This window comes from Etheostoma cragini, chromosome 18 (assembly GCF_013103735.1).
Source record: "Etheostoma cragini isolate CJK2018 chromosome 18, CSU_Ecrag_1.0, whole genome shotgun sequence".
In the NCBI taxonomy this organism is placed as follows: domain Eukaryota; kingdom Metazoa; phylum Chordata; class Actinopteri; order Perciformes; family Percidae; genus Etheostoma; species Etheostoma cragini.
Genome location: NC_048424.1, coordinates 13,515,942 through 13,536,802, shown reverse-complemented (window position 1 = coordinate 13,536,802; position 20,861 = coordinate 13,515,942). Strand labels below are relative to the sequence as shown.

Below are 20,861 nucleotides of genomic sequence, written 5' to 3'. Positions count from 1 at the left end.
TAGGAAGCTAGCGTTCGCGCGCACACACACACACACACACACACACACACACACACACACACACACAATCTAAAAACGTCAAATAACTTCCTCAGACAAAGAATGATCTCTTGCTCTACTGGCAGCTACAGCTGTTCCATTAGCACATTGTCTATCAACGAGTGTGCGGGTACTTCTTCCACTGACCTTGGCTAGTCTTGCCCTCTTAATCAGATCGTTGAGTTTTCTAAGCGCTGCATTTCTTGGTAAAGACTGTATGTCCTTGAATAGGTCCTGTTCCTCTGCTTCAAATAGCTTCCTGTTGTCTGGAATCAACAGAGGGTGGGACCAAAATGACCCAATGTAGACGCGGATCACCTGTGAGTGAGAGAGACCGACAGAAAATCAAGACAGAAAAAGGCCTAATCAAGCTCGTAGCATCTTATTTTTGACTATTTAAGGTAACACACAAGCAACCACATTAATCAATATTGTCAGTTATTAACAAATAATACACATAAGCTTAATGGGCCTTTGGATAACAACTAGACACCAACTCCAAGAAAACGTCTCTCCAGAAATAAAGTCACATTTTCCACAGAGGATTTTAGCGGGCAATTCAGTAATTTTAAAATATATTGTTTTATTAAGGTTAATATCCAGGCATAGAAATAGGTGCACTGTATCCACAACAAGCCTTAGGACAGCCAAAGTGTTAAAATTTATCTCTCAGCATACTGCATTTCCATTCATATTTTGTATTATTATTCCACATGAATTAAGGTTTTCTAGACATACACACAACTTCCCTTGCCCAAATTTATTTTGTCTGACTACAAACCCCAAACAAGATGGGGGAACTTACAATGTATCTATTGTTTACTATACCTCAGGGGTGTTGACTATTTTCCCCAGTGACCACATTAGGGCACCATACACTCTCATCAACTGCTGGGTCTCTATCTGGTCAGCCTTGTTCAGCACAACCCTGGCAAAGAAAAACACACAGGAAAGATCAGTGTTGGTATTGACTGAATTGTAAATTGCATAAATATCCTGTAATTTTGATAAATGTACAAAGAGAGAAACTCTTCACATGTCTGTTGTCTAGAATTGGACTTGTGTAAGTCAAACAATCCTGCAGTACCTGATCTTGTCTTCATGATTCTTCAGGGCTTTTATCACATCTGAGAACTCATCAGAGATGTCCAGTTTGTGAGCGTCAAACAGTAATATGATCCTGTCCACTCGCTCTGCAAACCACTCCAAGACAGCCGCAAAGTCATAGCCTGAGACAATGAGGAGGAGGTCAGGGTGTAAAACAAAATGAAATAAAAATCAATATTGCAGACAAGGGACAGGAGGATTTAGAAAAAAAGATAATGTAAGAAGAAGAGTTTAATTGTGTATCCTTTTGACTTTCTGTTTATTTTCTCATCACACACTGGTATCAAAATAGCATTAAAAAGAAGTACTTAAACCTTTGAGGTGTACAACTAGGAGTTTTTATGTTGATGATCACCTGGACCTAAGCCATGAACTTCAACTGTGATGTTGCAATATTCCCAAGAGGAATCTTTTACAATGGCTTCAGGTCGTAGAAAAGGCAATAAGGACGCCCATATTACAACATGCTGAGAGAAAAGAATGTCTGTTTACAGATGGAGGCATCCTGCCAAGGATCAACGAAGTGGCTTTAAAAAAACTAATATTTTATTGTCTTATCTGGCTCTGATTGTTTTGTGTGATCTGCAGTCATGTTAGCAATTAATACATAATTGAATGATGAATGAGTAGTGAATGAAGGAATCAATGATTAAGTCAGGAGTACATCATTAACCTTGTTTGACTTTCTATTCCACTGAACTACAAAACTGACTGCTACCTGGAGACATTCCACAGTATATGACAAGAGAACAAAGAACAAAAGGACAGAACGAAGGATTAGTGAGCTAATATTTCAAACAAACACTGAAGGACACATAAGAGATGCAGTCCATGGTGAACCTGTTACAGCTGAGATTAGGGGACAAAAGCCATTTGCTGTCAATTGGCAGTAGGAAGAAGTAGCTTGATGTTAATACAGTGAATGTCAAACCAATTCCCATCAAATTAAAATCTAAATCTACAAGCGTTGCAAATATTATGGCTTTAAATCTAATTCCTACTCACACTGCTCAACCTTATTTCCTCACAAGGAGGCAGCCTCACAACACAAACTTAGCTGTGATCAATTTCCCATTTAAACATCATCCCTGCCAACTGCTGATATTACTGCTGTGGCTGCCCTGCTGCTTCCCCCAGAAGAGAAGTAGTTTACATTCAGACAAATGATTTGGCTATGTGTATATTTACTCTAATGTTAAATGGTAATGCTGACATGATGCCTCAAAGGCTTCTTCACCAACGATTATAGAAACCGATCATCTTTCAGAGCAAATGTTTTTGAGCGTTGTGTCAATAATTCCTCCCTGGGATGAGAGTAAAAGTTTAGCAGCTGTAGCAATAAGTGTGTAAAACGTGGAAACTTGTTTTAGCTGTGTCTTTCTGCTGAGAGGAGACAGAGGACACACTGCTGCTTGAGCAAAGGTGGGGAGGGTTACGAGAGAGAGTTAAATACATTGATATTTTGAATTTTAATGGATAATTCTTCAAATGAAGCACTTTTCACATGATGGTGGGAAGAACAAAGACAAGTCTTAAGCTCCACTATTGATAACAATGTTCATTACACTGTGAAAGCGGAAGATTTTCCTATTTTACCATAGAGAGGCGAACACATTGAAATTAGTCCTGACAGGGGTGTGAGTGTAAGGGTCAAGGGATTACAAATAAATAACTAATGGGAGGGGCTCATGTATACCCACAATTCATCTTTCTAACTGTAAAACTACTGTAAAAAGCTAATATGTCGGCCTGAGGATGACACTAGAGTAATGCTTTTGGTCATCAATTTTATTAAATGGAGAGAAATAATAAAATGTGTTTCAATATTTCCACCAAATTATTATTCTTGTAAGTGGAAATTTTGATTTGATGTTGGTAGAATGCTCAGGGCCAAAAGCTTTAGGACTCTTCCTTTTCACCACATACTGTTGATTGTTTAAGATAAATAAATACAACATAAAACTAAAATCCTCTCGAGAACACAAGAATCCAAAAAAAGTCACTAAAACAGATCCATTAGTTCTTGAGATACAGTATGTCATGGACAAAAGTATTGGTCAAGGGGGAATTCATCCGATGTTATCAAATGCAAAAAGTTCAGAGGATCCCTGCATCCGGAAAGTTATTTTCGAAATATCTTGACCTGGAAACCCTAAAGGAAGGAGACACCGCCTAAATTTAAGGACAAGTATTTTTCTCCCCAAACCATGTGAAAAGAGTCGGCCGAAGAACAGTGAACAGTCCATAAATTCTTCAAAGTATCGCTTTTAATTAGCATTTTTGCAGCTGGTTGATGGCCAGCTTTATTATCTACAATACCTCCATAATGACATCTATGTAGGCAGCTATAGCCTGACTCCTCATCTGGACACAAATAAATACAGACATTGTAAAGAATAAAGAATGAGACACAACATCCACACGAAGCATGAAAACATAGTACACAACATGCAATAAACAAGTGGATGGAATTGGATGAAAAGAAAATGAACACAAAAACACACACAAACACAAAAACACACACATACACACACACACACACACACACACAAAAACAAACACAGTCCCTAGAGAAAACACAGCCGTGGTGACTCGTGGTGAGTAGATGTTAAGTTTAACTTGTATTTTTATATACCCAACAGACATTGACAGGGTGACACCTCACTGGGCTGTTTATTTGGTTTGACAACACGTTCATCAAGAAACTTCGACCGAACAAATAAAAAAAAAAAAGCAGAATGGAGTGGATGTGGGTCTCTTTCAATTAAACTACATTGAAATGTATACAAAGTCTGTAATTCTGTTGCTGCTGACAGAGTGTTCACTCTCCGTTGTTCCTCAACAGAAAAGCTGCAGACAGAAACATTCTCATGACAAACATTAATCCAGACCCAACCCTGCTATGAAGTCATGTGCTGAACTCAATAACCAGAATATGTTTTGTGTTCTTATTTAGCCTTTGGAGGTTCATACATTTTTTTACATATTTCATCATGTCAACATTGTAAATTCCATGATCTTGGTCATGCACAATGTTGAGGTAATCCTGCCTCGAGTGGGGATAGGAATTAAAAAAAAAGAAGGAAATGTTTATGTAAAGCGTATCATTACATCATGATAGTAAAATTGGAATGATGATGCTTATCATGGCATTTAAAACCAAACTTATAAGACAGTATCATCTGTTTTGAGTGCAGGTAAATTCTACCCACTGTTACAGTATAAAAGCATTATTACTACACACAATATTTAGTGTTCAGCAGTAGAATCAAGCATGAATGCCAGCAGCCCTGTGTTTAGTGTGTGTTGTTGAATCATTTAACATACAAAACCTCCTTTCTTTGTGATACTGCATTCAATGATTAATGTAGTGTGGAAACAGCCAGTAGAGCTGGTAGAAGAGACAATCAATATGAGCCCCACTTGGCATAAGAAACCTCCAAAAAACAACAACAACAACATTAACTGTAGAGTACTAACAAAGGGAGAAGCAGGGGGAGGAAGAGAGGGTGAATTATAGCAGTATTTCATTATCCCAGCTCTTTTGTTCATGTCAGCAGTTGGTATGGCAATACCAGCATTAAGCTTTGGGAATGCCAGCCATGCCAGACACATATCAAACTGTAAGAAAGTCAGGAGGAATTCTTGTCAGCCTTTTACACCTAAACTCTTCTTCACACTGTAGTCTCTGCATTTACACAACTGGGATCTGTTCACTGCTGGTTCACTCGTTTCAAAGTGTAGATAAGAAGTTTGATTAAGAATAGCATAGCTTTATGTGATTATGTCATCTTTCAATCATAGATTGAAGTCTTTTACTTTTTTTAGTTTTAGAAAATTCCCATTAGCTGAATTTCCTTTTTCTGAGCCAAAGCTTAAGCATGTATGACTACTTGGACTTAAGTGCACGTTTTCTTAAATGTCCAGCGCTGTGTTACCACGGACAGGCAAATGTGCATTGTGTTTTGGCATGTTTTGAAATCTGTACAGTGTTGAAAATAGCAAATCTGAACTATGTGCATGCATATGTATGTGTGTGTGTGAGAGAGAGAGAGAGTACATTCAAAGCTCTTCTATTTGTTGCAGCTTCCTGTTCTTTGAAATGAATGAAGCATAATCCTCCTGATGGCTGAAAGCTAAAATAAACAGACACACACACACACACACTCAATGGAAATGCTGACATTGTAGTTCTGAGTTCAGTGTAACTAGGGGGCTGAAGCTGAATGGGTCCAGTAAAAAAAACACTGACACACACACACTGACACACACACACACAAACAAACAAACAAACAGTGGAAGATAAAAAGAGTGTCTTACCTCGACTGATCCTCTGTTTCTCTCCTGACAGAATTCCTGGTGTGTCAATCACACTGATGCTTTCCAGCACTGGGTTAGGCAGTTGGGCACACACAAATCTAACACACACAAACACACACACGCACACACACACACACACGCGCACACACACACACACACACACACAAAAAGGCAAAAAGAGTTAAAAGAAACTGGACAGAAGTGTAAAACGTTTTAATAGCAAACATCGTCCAACACCAGACCTCTACCCCCCTCTCTCATCCTTCTCTCCGTCTCCAGCTGTATAAATACTAACAGGTTAGTGGTGGTCCTCGCTGTGAACCCCCCTAATCCCCACTGACAGCCAGCGTTGCTGTCTCCTTTCAGATGGGGTCAGCCCTCACAGCGAGGACACTATCGCAAGAGTAAAGAGTTTTTTGTCATTTTTCCTTTTCCAGAAGGATAATTCTGAAAAGATGACTGGCTTTCTCTCTCTGTGTTTCTCTCTGTTTCTCTCTCACGTACACAGACCGCCATTAAAGACAAAAGCCTGACCAGTGAGCAGAGGGAAATTCAATCACACAGGAATGTAGAGCTGTGGTGTGGATTCTCACTAGTATCTCCCTCTCTTCTCCACTCTTTTCCCCCTACATCAATAATACTTCACCACTTTGTGTTTCCAGTACACCCCCCACCCCCACAAAGATATCTGATAGCATCTGCCATCAATGTACATGCCATACATCGCTTTGTGAAAGTGGTGTGCAGGTGTGTTAACCTGTTAAGGAATGCATTTCCAAATGCGTTCAGCTTTCTGAAGGGCTTCTTGGGGTCAACCACTAAAGCATTGCCGGGGATGACTCCTTCTGTATCGCCGTGCATAACCGCGATGAAAGAATCAGTGGTGGGTTCGGGGCCGATCCGCATTCCAGGAAAATCCTGCTCCAACAGGTAGCTGTACAATAGTTAGGATAGTATGACATAGCGTTACACAAAACAAGGCAAGAGAAGAGATGCTTTTGATAACAACAGTGAACAATAGTGCACAGGGCATTGAGGCTAGCATACTGTAAGGCAAAACCACAACAGATTAATACAACATTCGCATACGTATTACAGACATTTCATACAAATATCTGACTGGGAGGAAAATGATGTTACTGTAAATGTATTAAGCATTCATGATCTACAAGTTCTTCAATCATGGGTTCATGAGTCAAATAAGGGTAATTCTACACCTCCACAGCTGCTTGTAGTTGGCTTTATATCAGTTACTGTATATAATAACTCTTTAACAGGATCCCTACTGTAGCCAGCAGGACAGATGTGCGTTACATCTGCAGGCTCAAATTTGAGTGTTGCAAGGTCTTTTGGTCTGGGAGGTAAAAAAAAATAAAAATCTAAAATCACCAAAAAACAGGTCTGCCTTGAATTAGAAGTTGCTGGAACAAAGATTAGGGGAATTTTAATCATCATTGGCTGGATGGCTGAGCACAATATAAGCTCCAAACTCAGCAGCATGAAATTTGATTTAAGTGTACTGTTGTGTGGCTAGTTGAGACAAAGATGGAGGTATGTGGCCTGAAAGCAGATTAAATGACCAAAATGCTGTTTGCAAGAGAGACAGTGAGGTATTTAATCCCAATAGCATGGTGGCTATTGTCAGTAGTGGCGATGACAGCATCCTTCTCTGGGACTGTGACATGCTGCAAACTGATGAAAATGGACAGAATAATAAAGAAGAAAGAGCAGCCACAGCTGTAAATCTTGGACTTACTCAAGTGTTCCTAAAGGACAATTACCTAAAACACATGTCTAAGAAGACAAGTCTGAACAGGAATTTGGTTGAGCTCTACCAGCGGTGACAAGAAGAAATATACCAGCTTTCCAGGCGCTTGTTTTGCTTATAGATGATGCAAAACAGTTGAACGAGGTGAAAAAAGTTAAAGGGAAAGACAACCAAACATAAAAGTTTATGCATGTAGGTTTTTTTCCCCAGGAGATTTATAATAACTTCCCCCAAAAACTCAAATTTGTAAATGTGTATTGCTGCAAATGGGTAACATAGTACAACTGATTATCTGTAAACGTTGCTATGGCAACACAGCTGACTGACATCTCATATGTTTTGAGGTGTGAAAGATCCCCATCTGTTAATTCAGTGACATCACACATCACAAATGAAGATTAGTGTGTGTCTGTTGTTTCACAATCCCAACAATGTCGGCAGGCCATAAAAAAAGATTAAGGCAAAGATTTACAGCTAAAAAGGACCATACATATAAAGTGTGAGTGTGGGATGTGTATGTGTTTTTAACTGCTACCAGATGTAAGGATAGTTCCCTTATACATCTTCTCTACAATCACACACACCTTGTCAAGCGAGTCAGCAGTGCCTGGTAGAGCTATCTCTCTGCACTGATGCCTGTGTGGAGGTTGTGCAATGCATGTGCATCTAGCGGATTGTAAGTTCCATATCATAAATACTGTGTGTGTGTGTGTGTGTGTGTGTGTGTGTGTGTGTGTGTGTGTGTGTGTGTGTGTGTGTGTGTGTAATCCCCATGTCAGCTCACATACCATCTCATCTCTCACATTCTCTGCGGTATGTTGTCAGAGAGATAAAAGTGTGAAGGTTCACAGGCACAGGCATCACTAACCCACAACCTCAAATTTACAGTTCATGAGGTTTGCTTGGACTAATTTGCTCTTTAAAAGACTCAGAAAGTACAGTTTGGGACAAAAGTGGAAAGTCAATATATTGCAGACAGGCTCAAATTACAGACCTCTGAATAACTGCTAAAGAAGAGGGACTATGTTACCCTCCACCAACATCTCTTGTCTCTCCATCCCATTTTCCTCCTGTTTTAGGTGCCACACTTATTCAGATTTTATGACTTTTCTATTTCACATTAAGCAAAATAGGATTTAATAAAAATCATTGTTGTAACTTTTCCTTGTGACTTTTTAAAGACCTGCACAGCTCCTGCATCTAAAGTCTGAGACCCTGTGATATGAAATGAAAGAGATGCTGACTAAGTGTTACTCAGCATTTTGTACATTCTGCATCTTGCTGTTAAAATGTCGGTGTTGTTGGGTTAGACTGCTGAGTGGTGGGTGTTGGCATCAGAGAGAGAGAGAGAGAGAGAGAGAGAGAGAGAGAGAGAGAGAGAGAGAGAGAGAGAAGGAAGAAGAGAGAGCAGGGATGTCTGTACTGTCCTATCTTATAGCAGGAAGTCACTAACAGCATCCTCGTTCTGGCTTTCAAAGGCTCCCCACTAATTAACTACTATGCTCTGCGAGCGTGTGTGCATGTGTGCGTGTGTCTGTGAGTGTGTCAGAGGGGCAAGTCGTTAATCGCAGTCCTGCAGTTCAAAAGAGGCCCAACACCCAGCTGCTAATATCTCCCACTGTCACACTATACCAGAACCAGAGATACTGCCGGTCAGCTCTCACACAACTCTAAACACAAAACATCATTTTAATACTAAAGAGGTTTATCCTATGTCTAAATTTCAGTAAACATAGGCATGTATTTGCCACCCTTGTCCAAAATTACTTTAAAAGACTGAAAACTGTTATTGATGAAAATATGACAGATCTGACTTGATGTCAGTCCTGGTAAAAAAGAATACTTACGCTTGTTTTAAGCAAACAATCACTGCTTTTGCTTAATTCTTAACTAAAACAACAAGATGTGTTACAGAGCTTCCACCCTGATGTGTAGGATGTTAACATACACACACAAGCACACATAAAACCTGGATATATACACATACCTTGACTGGGAGGGCTGCAGTGCAGGGCACGAGCTGCCTCCATATGGAAGTTGCCATGCCTGAGTGTGTGTTATGTTAGCTGTCATATAAACGTTTTATGGATTCAATAAAACGTGCAAAAGGTGTGGCTCTTAGCAGCTAGGCTGGGAGTGTTTTTGAGTGGCTGATTTTTTTGTTATTGTACTTCTTTGTTATTTTTTACTGCATGAACTCTTCTTCCTCACTCTTAATGACAAACAGCTTGACTGCTGAAGCTGAGAGAGGGACAAGTCAGTTTGGGTGTGTCAACCTCTCCTTTTCTATCTTTCTGGTGGCCTCATGTGTTTGTGTGTGATTCCCCTTTGTGTGTGTTTGTGTGTGTGTGTGTGTGTTCTGTTTTTCTCACCGTATGAAGCTCGTCTTGCCGGTGGAGTACTGTCCCACCAGTAAGACCATGGGCTTGTTGTCAAAGTCTGCATCCTCCAGAGCCGGAGAGTGAAACTCATGAAACTTGTAGCTCTCCTCCAGCGGCAGGAGTTTGGTTTTGTAGAGCTTCTTCAGTCCCTCACTGACGGTCAGAAAGACCTCCGGATCCTTCTTCCTCCTGTCATCGCTTCCAAGCCAGCTGAACATGATTGCTGGTTGCTTGTTGTTAAAGCCTTTTGATAAGTGTAACTGGTTTAAGATGTTGCTTGTCACCTGTGACAGCTTATTTTGTTGTTGAGTGACTGTGAATTATCTATCCTTGAGGTATCGGTCAGATACTATTAAGTTCAAGCTGAAAGAGATTTCCTCACATTTAAGACAAGAAGAAATATCCAATTTATTTAAAAAAAACATCAACTTAAGATCCACCTTTAAATCCCACAAAAAGTATAGTAGCCTACAACACCCTAAAAATAAATCTATAATTTTGTTGCAAAAAAGATGAAATCTCTTTAAAAAGTCTGTTTTGGAAAATCAAAAGGTCACACATTAGTCTCAAGAAAATTGTATATAGATGAAATAACAGTTAAAGTCTCTCGTGCTTCACTAGAATGGGTGAAGACTTGTTATTGATGATACTGAGGGATGTTACATCCACCCCAGCTGAAAGAAAATTTAAGATTTTTGTCTACGTTAATGTCTACAACAGAAATCCAAACTGTTGTATATTTTAATCAGAATTTAAACCTGACCCTTTAAATGCACTCTCATCATGCAACGTTAGTCCATCGGTCGTCCCAGGCCAGGCCACACTTGCCCCCGGGCCAAAAAAACACTGCATTCAATAAGTTTGGTTTTGTTTACCAATCTCTATCAGTCAGTTAAATCATTCCGCTCATGCACAAAATCACGTTACCGCTATTCAGTCTTGTCCAACAGCTAGCACAGGAATCCCCACAATGATGCACCGAGCTGCTGTCAGAGCTCAAGCAGCGTTATTGTTCAACCGCTCTACTGTCCAAAGAACAACCCAGGACCAACAGTTATTTCTGTTGTTTTTGTGTTAAAAAATAAAAGGAGCCTGTTTTGCTAGTGATAATGGCTATTTTCTGTAATAGCACTGCGCTGAATGTAGCAGCAGCTGACGTCCTGCAGCTCAATTTAAATGCCGAGTCGAAGGAAACCCGAGCCCGGCGGAAGTGCCCAACGGTGGGCAGTCCAACAAACCGCGGTCCCGCCCCAGTGATGCGGGAGCTGAGGCTGAAGCCGGGCAGGAAGACGCCATGATGGATGAGGTGAGATGGGGGAGCTGCCGTTGAACGATGGAGCGCCACCCTTAGGTTAGCATTTTATTTATTGTCTACTGCAAGTTAGTGTCCTTTACTTCTGGTGACCACTTCCCAAAACTACAAAAAATATTATCCAAATATTGCTGCCCACAAACTCCTGCTCAGCAGCGTACAAACACTAAAACAGCAATTAATGAATTAGACAGATTGCCCAGCTACCATACTGGAGTGAAGTGTTTCACACTTTGTAATGTTGTTTTTCACTTCCCGGCCACCGTAGGTAGTCTTGCTACAGTCATAGGTTCTTACATTTCACTTCTGAGGAAAAAAGTGTACTTTTCACTTCTCTACATTAATTTTAAAGCTGTTAGCATACTATTTACTGAACCGATTCCAATTAGTAATACACAATATAAAAATAAGATATAAACAAATTAAATGTATTGTAATAGATTAAGCAACCCAACAGTATACAGTTAAAATTAGCCCCACTTTTATCAGTTTGAACATTAAAATTAGGATTACACATATGCATCAATAATTATTGTATATATAATATTCTGAAATGGAACATTTGGCAAAATGAGTATTTTAGTTCTTTGAGTACTTACTTTACTTCTAATAGCTTTGCACTTTTACTTAAAATATTTTAATGCAATTTTTTAATGCATGCCTGTAATACGGCTTTCCACACTGTAATATTGTTACTTATAAACGATCTGAGAACTTGTTCCACCACTTCTGGTCAGTGACAGAAAGTAGGTCTACTTTACACATGATGCATGTCAGTAACAGCTGAACAACAAAACAACTTTTGTTGAATATTCAAATTGTGGGCATTTCACTACGTTTTATTCAAAGTCAAATATTGTATTTGTTTCTTTTTTTACTCTACTGTATTATACGCAAGGGTTAAAAGAACCCTAGGGTTAAACCTTCTGTAGGCCTCGGGTCAAATTTGACCACTATAAAAAAATGTCTATATCTGAAATATGGTTTTCTTTTGAGCCAAATTGCCCCCCAAAAAATGGATTGGATTCCTTAAAACGTTCTTTGCAAATACAATTAATCACTTTCATTCCTGACTAAACTCATCTGTACATTCCTCTGATCTTAACTATTGGTCAAAATAATTCATAATTTCTATTTTTTTTCACTCAAATATTAGGTATAATTCTATACCTAAATATAAATGAGGGTAATTGACCATGAATTCAAAAAAGTAATGTAAAACTAGTGGTAGTAAGGTGGTGTTGGTGACAAAAAAAAAAAAGTCTGAACATTTTTTTCTCCGGTTTTTGACCCAGGAGGACAACACAAGGGTTAAAAAGAACCTGGTAACCCTTGTGTTATCTTCCCGTCCTCCATGCACATTTTTCTGTCGCTTTGTTTCCAAGTCTTTTGTCACTTATTATGATGTTTGTTGATTTTTTTTCTTTGCTTATTTTTTAATGTTTTGTGTTGTAGTTTTTTCACTTTTTAAATCTTTTTATTGTTCTTTAATACATTTTTTCTTCAAATACTATAAAATGACATAAAACACCCAAACTCAATAATAGTAGTGAACGGATCATATATTTTACTTGTGAAGATTGTTGCATGGAACCATCCACATTATTTTTTTGGACAATTTGTTTAAATAAAAACCTAAATTTCTGATGTAGAAACTTTTAAAAAATGGGTCAAATTGGACCCGAAGACAACAAGAGGGTTAAATGAAGTTTCACGTGAACCTGCTAACATGTACTTTGAGTGTAATGATATTTGTAGACTTTTGCTGAAGAAAGATTTTCCATGCAGGAATTTTACTTGTAGTGAACTGTTGCTACATTGTTGTGGTGCTACTTTTACTAACAACAATGTGAATGTTTCTTCCACCTCTGCCCCAGGTACATTTGAGACAGTTAAGGATCAACCTGGAAATATTGGCTGCCACGTATAGCTGTCTACACTGGTCAGACTGGATTGGTGTCAAAGTGGTGATATGTTGTGTGTATACTATAGTGCCATAGTGAAAGTGTCAATTTTGACATATTGTGCTGGTGGTGCAGTTGAAATTAAACATGAAATTAATTTCAGTTTAAAATAAAATCTGATACATTTGTAAATTAGATTTTTTTTTAATAGTATAATGTTTGTTGCAAGAGTTCTTGCTCTTGCTTTTACAGAACATTTCATGATGGATGTTTACAGTTTGACCAACAGATGGCTCTGTTGACTCTCTTCTTGAATTGTTTAGCGGGCTGGTGTCAGAAACAAAAGTTAAAGATTAATCATGTATACATTTCCTCAAGTATGTTAATCTTTGAAACTGTAGATTCTTTAGGAGAATATGTTAAAGTTGGTAAGAGTACAAATATCTAGCAAGAAAAAGAAATACTGCTAAAAGTGGCATTTACTGTTAAAACATTTATTTGCATATACATTAATTCTAGCTTGCAACATGCAAAACTATAGAAAACATAGCACAGACTATGGATACAACATCATGCACAGCATTTAATCATATTGCGTTGGGTTGAGTTGTAAACACATGAATCTAGATATACTGTAAATGTCCTTGGAGAGTGTCAAAGTTTCCTCTTGCTGTGGCTTTGGAAAAAGGTTACCAGTGAACAGGAAGAGAATTTACAATAATTCAATGCCGGAAATTCCCCAAATGAGACCTCAGAAAGCATAGTGTTCATTAACAGTTTAAGTAGTTAACAAACAAAATAGTTAGAAAGAGGAAAAACATTGACAAAAGAGTGTAAGGAGTGTTTCCTCCATTATTACCAAATGAAACATAATCTGCGTAATTGTAATTGTACTTGTAACTACAATTGTGCAATTTAAAGTATGTACTGTACTTTAATCATAGATGTGTTTAATTATCATATTAAGCTTATGCAGAAGTGCCATAAAGTCTGATTGACTTCTAAATTTTTCAGTGTTCATTAACAATTTAAGTAGTTAACAAACAAAATAGTTAGATAAAAGAACAACATTGACAAAAGAGTGTAAGGAGTGTTTCCTCCATTATTACCAAATGAAACATAATCTGCGTAATTGTAATTGTATTTGTACGTACAATTATGCAATTTAAAGTATGCGCTGTACTTTAATCATACATTTGTTTAATTATCGTATTAAGCTTATGCAGAAGTGCTATAAAGTTTGATTGGCTTCTAAATTGTTCAGCTCAATACAAAAAAAGCCAAAGATGCAAAAAAAGCGATGAGTGATTATGCTGTAATATTGCATGGCAGACAGGCTCAGATAATATTGATGCATACTTGAGGTCAGGCAACGTCATTAATTATAAAATCCCTACATGAAGTACAAAAAAGAGTAAATTGTAATGTACAATAGTTCTGACTTTAAATATGAAAACATTAATCACAGAGATACACGTGTTATTCCTCTAAATATTAGTATTTCCTTGATATAACCTATTTAAAAATGGTGGATTTGTAGTAAAAGGAATGCTGCAATCTCTGACTGAGAAATACAGAACTGTTTACATTGTGATTCAGACAATTTTCCACAAACATACAGTCCAAAAATACTTCCCCAAGGTGTCTACACATGAAGAGTTTAAGTGCTTTACCTGGAACTGCAACCGAGTGATGCTAAAATAAAACCTGTACAATACTCACAACTACTACTGCTAGACAGCGTTAAGTAAACATGAATATGTACAGTCATGGAATATCTACAATAATCTGTGGTCACATCAAAACACAAAATTAAAAGAAAACACCAAAGTAACTACTTCCAAACCACCGGAACTCACAAATACTTCTACTGCTACTGCAATCCGTTACTTACTACTGCAATCTGTTTGTAATTTGGTATTTTTGTCAGACACCAGAACAGTCCATTAATGCTTTGTTGGGCTGAGATATGATGCTGTGGTGACCATGGTGTACATGGCTGACATCACTTCGCTACAGGATGATGCTTATCTTAAAGAACTTCATATCAAGCACAAATAAATACAGAAGACAATGATAGTGTACTATATGTATCCCAGAATTAAGGTAAACACAGGGAACGTCCTTCAGAAGTGAGCAAAGTGTGACTTATTCAAACGTATTCACATTAATTAGTGTGATCTGTTAATCAGATAAAGTTCAGATCTTTAAGTTATGCTATAAAGCACGTATAACAGTAAGCCTACTACAGTACTAAGTGCTCCTCAGAATTTGACCAAGTTTTATTTTTTTTTAAACGGAGGTCATGCTAATGAATTTAACTGTGCTTGTAATTAATAGTGCAGAAGAAGTGCACTACCTTGGTAATAATGGTCTAAATATGTTGATGAATATTATCTACTGGTCCATCGAGATGACCAAATTCCATCTAGTCAAAAAATCCTCCACCTCCCACTCCATTCCCTCACCTCTCTCCATCTCTCTCTGTGCCTCTTTCTTTTCCTCAGACCCTTGTCTTACATACACATTTTCCAACCTCAGCTCGCCCTTCATTGAATTTACCTCCTCCTCCTCTTCTCCTCCCGTCCTGTTCTCACTTCGTTTCTCTCCCTCCGTTGACCAATCAAACCCTTCCTCGTTGAACTCCATCGCTATCTCTGGCCACACTAGTTTCCTGGTCTGAGGATCCCAATGAACACAAATAGTTCCCCCTTCTTCCTCCTCCTCCTCCTCACCACCTTCCTCTATGTTGTGTGCTGTATCCAGTCTCAGAACACCATAGTCATCTGGAAGTAAATCTGACTGATCAGTGGAGGTAGGCATGGCATTGGTGTTCTGAGAGGCATAAGCAGAAAGAAGGGGTACTTGCTCACATTCACTACTTTCTTCCACACCTCCATTTATCTCTCTATCTGTTCTATCTTCTACCTTTCCATCCATACCTTCCCCCATTCCTCCCATTTTGTTTGTTTGTAGATCAAAAGGCATACGGAAGAGGCCAGTTTGTGGGGCTGTGTTAATAAGTAAAACTGGAAACTCTCTATCTTCCTCCGCCTCTCCCATTGGTTCTCTCTGAAAAGGTAGTGGGGCCTGAGTTTGGGTCGGTAACACAGGCTGTGACCTTACATGTGCTTGTATAAGTGTTCTCATCTCTGTCTGTGCATGTGTGTGCGTGTGTGCAGCGGACTGGCCGTCCCTAACTCTCCACTCTTTCTTCTCGTAATCATTTCTTGCTGCGTATTTCTGGTGTTCGCCTTTTGGATTATTCCCATCTTCTCCTGTGTCGTCGATTTGAGGAGCCACGTCTATAAATCCATAGTCGACTGACAAATCATCCCAGGGTTCCTCAACCTCTGGCGGTGTTTCAGGCCTCTGGGAGGCATAGCCTGTTGAGGGATTTAGGATGTTTTGCACCTTCTTGGGGCATGCAGGACCTGATATGCCACTTCCTGGTTGTAGTTCTTTGATGATGGTGATGACGATGAGTTTGGGATTCTCAGGGGGAAACGTAAGAGGGGCCAGATGGAAATCAGGGGGGCTCTGGAGGTTGAAGTTTTGAAATAAACATTACAGTATTGTCATTCTGAGATGCCAAACAATATTTAAAATTGTATTACTTATTTATCACATAACAATTAGACTTTAATATTAAGTCAAAACATAAAGGTCAGGTACAAGGCAATATAATTCTGACTTTCAGTCCCTAGGGTCAAACTCCAAAATCACTGCATACCACTTTTCCTGTAATTCCCTTTTTTTTGTCAGACCCTCCATTGTCACGTTAGTAATGCAGGCTTTTCCTTGACCAAAAAAATTTGATGTTTCCAAATCTAAAAAGATGTTTTCTTCACTTGACAAAGCTCCTTTCTGAGCCACAGAAGACATTTTGTAGCTGTTGTCATATTCATGACAAGTAAACTGATCGTTTGTAAGATCAGTGGGGTGCCCATTTAACTCAATAACGTTAAGTTTTTATTTATAGGGAAGAAAGTCATTTATTTGCCAGTGTGGGTAAAAGCGTGAACGTGTGTGTTTGCATTACCAGTATATATGGGCTCTTCTGTCCTTTCCCCGACAGGTAGCTATAGAAAAGGTAGCCAACCAACACTAGCATACACATGCACACGGATGGAACAACAATACCCACAACCACCCTCTGCAGCTGGCCAATCACAGGGTCTGGAGGGAGAGGGGAATCAGGAACATCATTACAGACATAAACATTTGTGTAAAGGTATATATAAGAATTTGTGATGTGAACACAAAACCATATCAACCTAAAAACTAGACTTTTTCCTTGACTGACATTTTGGAAAACTCATACCCAACATAAAAGACGTCTCAGGCACAAACATCAACTGCTGTTTCGCTTCTGTAGGATGTTTAGTCACATTCCTTTCTACTTGTCAAACAGGTACAGTTCTCTCTTTCTCATTCACAAGCAATGTGGTTGTACCTTGAGGCGTAGTTATGCAGTGCCATGCTGAGGAATTGCATTGGGCGGGCATGGAGGAGAATTTTGTCTTGGCAGAGAAGCAAATCTCCGTATCATACTGCATCAGTCGATGTTTGTATGAACTGGAGCTCACAAGGAACTGGTGCTACAAACATAAACACACACAGATTAGTCAATGCAATAGAAGTTCAGGTGTGTTTGATTTAACAACCTGTCTGTTCCAGGAGGGTGGGACAAGCTATATGCTATATCTTTACTCACTATCTGGCTGTGACGGGTATTGTTAATGGAGATGATGTAAGTCATATGGGGGTAGAGTGTTGTCATGGAAACCGCTGGGGTGTGGTTGTCCGGTTGATATCTCATTGGTCCCTTCAGAGTTATGATGGCATTGTTGTCCTCTATTTTCACAGAAACCAGTGGAGGTCCAAAAATAGCTATAGAGATAGATCAAATATTTAGTGTATTTAGGGTATATTTTAAAATATTTCAAGTCAAAGTTTCAACTAAGTTGCCAGCTGTCCCGTGTGTCTTTTAGTATTTCTGTCTCTGCTCACATTTTTAGACAGAATGTCACTTTAACTTACTGTCCGTCTTTGGATCAAATCTTCTCGACACGACCCATTTGGAGGATGCTCTCTGGCTCACAGCACGAACCCTGGCATAGTATCCCTCCTCCAGATCCCACGTCTCATTGCTCAGATCACACCAGCTCCGTGCTATTTGCGTACACGACCGCACCACCCTCCAGTTCACGTTTTTCTTGCCCTCAACCCTGTCACCATATCTGGGAAAGACAGAGTAGAACCACACAGATCAGAGGAGGACAGTTCTGAATCCCCACACAAGCTGGGACGATAAGAATGGACGGATTGAGCTTGAAACACACCTTTTCTCTCTTTGTACAATTCCACCTCAAGCAAGAAACTTCAGCTTAGACTAGCTGTGCGTTAGATCTAGTTACGTGTTTCTTATGTTTCTGTCTTCCTCTCTTTTCTCTGCTTTTGTGTTTGTAAATTCTTTTAAAACTTGCTAAAGAAAGGTCTATTAACCGATGCGCCAACTCTTAAATCCTTACTTACATAGCATACTGCACGATAAAGTGTGTGTCGTCCGGTGTGCCACTTCCTGGAAACCACTGCAGCACATTCCTCAGATTGACTGAAGAGAAGGTCACATTTGTGGGGCTGGGGGGAGAGGAGGACACTAAGAAGAAAGAGATTGAGAATAATAAGAGACACATTTAACGTAAACTCATGCCTGTCATTCGAATTTACGTTTTTGATTAAGTAAGACAACATTATTCTTTGATTTATTTTTTTACAGGACTGTGTAATAAACTTCTTGTATTTACAGTACCACAAAAGTACCTCTTTTATTTGTTATAATGTTGTGCTATGTGGCTGCTCATAAACACTATAAAATATAACCAATGTAATAGAATTTAACTGTTTAACTTCTCTATACATGACATATTATAAGAAGAAAAAAACAGAGTTTAGTAAACTATTTGTGCATGGGCCACACATTGATCAAAGTTAGATTCATCCTGAGAACCAGGTTTCTAGTAACACACATCTGAACCCATGATAAATTGAACTTGAACTTTACACATCATTTTCATGCCATGTACACACCCAAATGACAGGCGTGTGACCCATAATTGGTCTTACCTCTCAGAGGCCATGACGTCCCATCACACAGAAAAGCCATATACAGGAGGAACTAGTTTATCAAAGTCTTGACAGTTTCTATTTCTATACTTGATGTTTGCTAAATATAAATAAATGAAGTTTTTATTTTTGTGCCATGTCTGCAACCATGCCCATCCTGGCTGCATGCGCTTAGAAGACACCATAAATTAATATGTTTGCTAATAATATTTGCATAATGGTTCCAATGCAGATTGTAATGATGGAACAGTTTCTATTATGATTGCCTATTTAATTTGGGTCAACATCGTAAAACCACCTGACCAAAAAACAGCCCTATAAAATCTGATCTGTTCTACAGTGAGATTTTGGGTCAGCCAATGATTAAATGAATTAGTACAACATTTCACTAAGTTTATGCCATAGTAGGCCTATTATTAGTTTACGTTTATATTAGCCTAATAATAAAACGTAGTCTAATAATAATGTACGCTACATTTAGATACTACTATAGTCATTCCCATACAGGAAGGTTTAACGTAAAGTAGACTATTTATGCGAAGAAAAAAAAAGTACTCGTAATGTTAATTAAATGTAGTTCTACCTGTACAGTGCAGAGCTCCCAGGCTCAGAAGAAATGACACTATCCACATCTCTGCATGGAGCGGTCACGTTTTCACAAAAAACACCAACATTTCCAATTTTCCGGCCGCTGGCTCACGTAGGCACCGCCACCTGTCCCACAGAACACCTGTTAGTGCCCGGTGTTTCTCCACAAGATTAAAAGAAATCAGACTAAAAAGAGGGAAGCACACATTTTCTGTGAGAATTAGGAGCGTATTGAGTCATGGTTGGATATCAGTGACCGACGACCAGCAAAACCACGACTGAACAAGACCTGCGACCGGTTTCCGTGTAGGTCTCCAAGGAAGGAATGTGACCTCACCTGTTTGAGCACATAGGTGCAAGTGTTACTTACTAGACTACTTCCAGTGTTGGGCTAATTCCATCCAAAATGCAATATATTATAGATCACTAGTTACTGTCATTTTTGAGTAAATAGTTATATTACAATATTACTTTCTCTAAATTAATGAGTTGCATTACTTTTGCATTGGTCTACTTTTGAGTTACTTTCACCAAAATAACACCGGAAGTGTGAATTACAAAACCGGATCACTAAAGTCTCCTCTTTAGCCACTTTAATGCGTCATAGCTTATTCATAATATTTTGGAAAATGTATGTGAATATGCAAATTAAAGCTACACAAATAGATAATTAAAAGTACAATTGGCAAGAAGGAGAAAATGAAAATACACTTAAAACTAAGTACTGCATTGTTGTAAAATGTTTGTAAAGCAATTCAGGTTGTATACAAAAGTTAAAAAAAACAAAAAAAACTCAGAAAGCGAAACGGGCCCTATTTGTTAGATTATTATTGATTAATTAAAAGGACTAGAGAACACAACATGCATGCTTCTGTTGATCAACTCAAACATGAATGTTGTGTTCCCTAGTCTTTTTATTATTATTTTTCTTTTACAGTGGTTTAGTGTTAGTGTTGTTAGTTTAGTGTTGACTTGAGTTTGATATCTAAAAATGAAATATATTTTACATGTTGGCCCATAGGCTTGTATTATTTTCATTTCCATCACTCATTATTTTTATTATATGTAGTTGCGATACTGCGTTTTTAAGAGAAGTGTTTATCTCTTTATCACTCCACCACACACTTTTGTTTATGTTAAATTAATGTATATCTGAGTAGGCCCAACGTCAGTAAATTAAACATGGGAGTTTTTGTGTAGGTCCATATATTTTATAATAATTGTAGCCTTTTTTTGCAAATTCACATAGGCCTATATTAGAGTAGGTTTGTCAGCCTCGTCGGCACGTCTATCAAACAGGCTATTATAATTAT

The 20,861-nt window shown here is 38.5% G+C and overlaps 2 protein-coding genes across 4 annotated transcripts in view; both read right to left on the bottom strand.

Moving 5' to 3' along the window:
- The window catches only part of ehd3 (EH-domain containing 3), a 20,129-nt gene extending 1,772 nt beyond the window's left edge, over positions 1-18,357 (bottom strand). The window contains exons 1-7 of one of the 3 annotated variants that reach the window (XM_034900501.1): positions 18,352-18,357; positions 9,607-9,859; positions 6,224-6,400; positions 5,467-5,564; positions 1,127-1,268; positions 868-967; positions 187-357 (exon numbers count right to left, since the gene is read on the bottom strand). In XM_034900501.1, coding sequence (XP_034756392.1) covers positions 187-357; positions 868-967; positions 1,127-1,268; positions 5,467-5,564; positions 6,224-6,400; positions 9,607-9,833 — 915 coding nt within the window. In that variant the 5' untranslated portion in view covers positions 9,834-9,859; positions 18,352-18,357. Of the gene's footprint in view, positions 1-186; positions 358-867; positions 968-1,126; positions 1,269-5,466; positions 5,565-6,223; positions 6,401-9,606; positions 10,850-18,351 lie in introns of those variants that run through there. The other 2 variants (XM_034900500.1, XM_034900499.1) reach the window with 2 other exon arrangements.
- Positions 14,170-19,741, bottom strand: il20ra (interleukin 20 receptor, alpha). Its single transcript, XM_034900497.1, has 8 exons — positions 19,544-19,741; positions 18,370-18,493; positions 17,875-18,074; positions 17,549-17,724; positions 17,288-17,432; positions 16,874-17,010; positions 14,729-16,371; positions 14,170-14,698 (listed from the first exon to the last, which is right to left on the bottom strand). The coding sequence occupies exons 1-7, from the start codon at positions 19,590-19,592 to the stop codon at positions 15,229-15,231; spliced, it is 1,974 nt and encodes a 657-aa protein (XP_034756388.1). The 5' UTR covers positions 19,593-19,741; the 3' UTR covers positions 14,170-14,698; positions 14,729-15,228.
- Between the last annotated feature and the right edge of the window lie 1,120 nt (positions 19,742-20,861).

Coding starts and splice junctions, on each gene's coding strand:
- il20ra (XM_034900497.1), bottom strand. CDS start 19,592: ATGTGGATAGTGTCATTTCTTCTGAGCCTGGGAGCTCTGCACTGTACA. Junction 17,725..17,874: donor ATTTGATCCAAAGACGGACA/GTAAGTTAAAGT, acceptor CTATCTCTATAG/CTATTTTTGGACCTCCACTG. Junction 17,433..17,548: donor ATACCCGTCACAGCCAGATA/GTGAGTAAAGAT, acceptor TTATGTTTGTAG/CACCAGTTCCTTGTGAGCTC.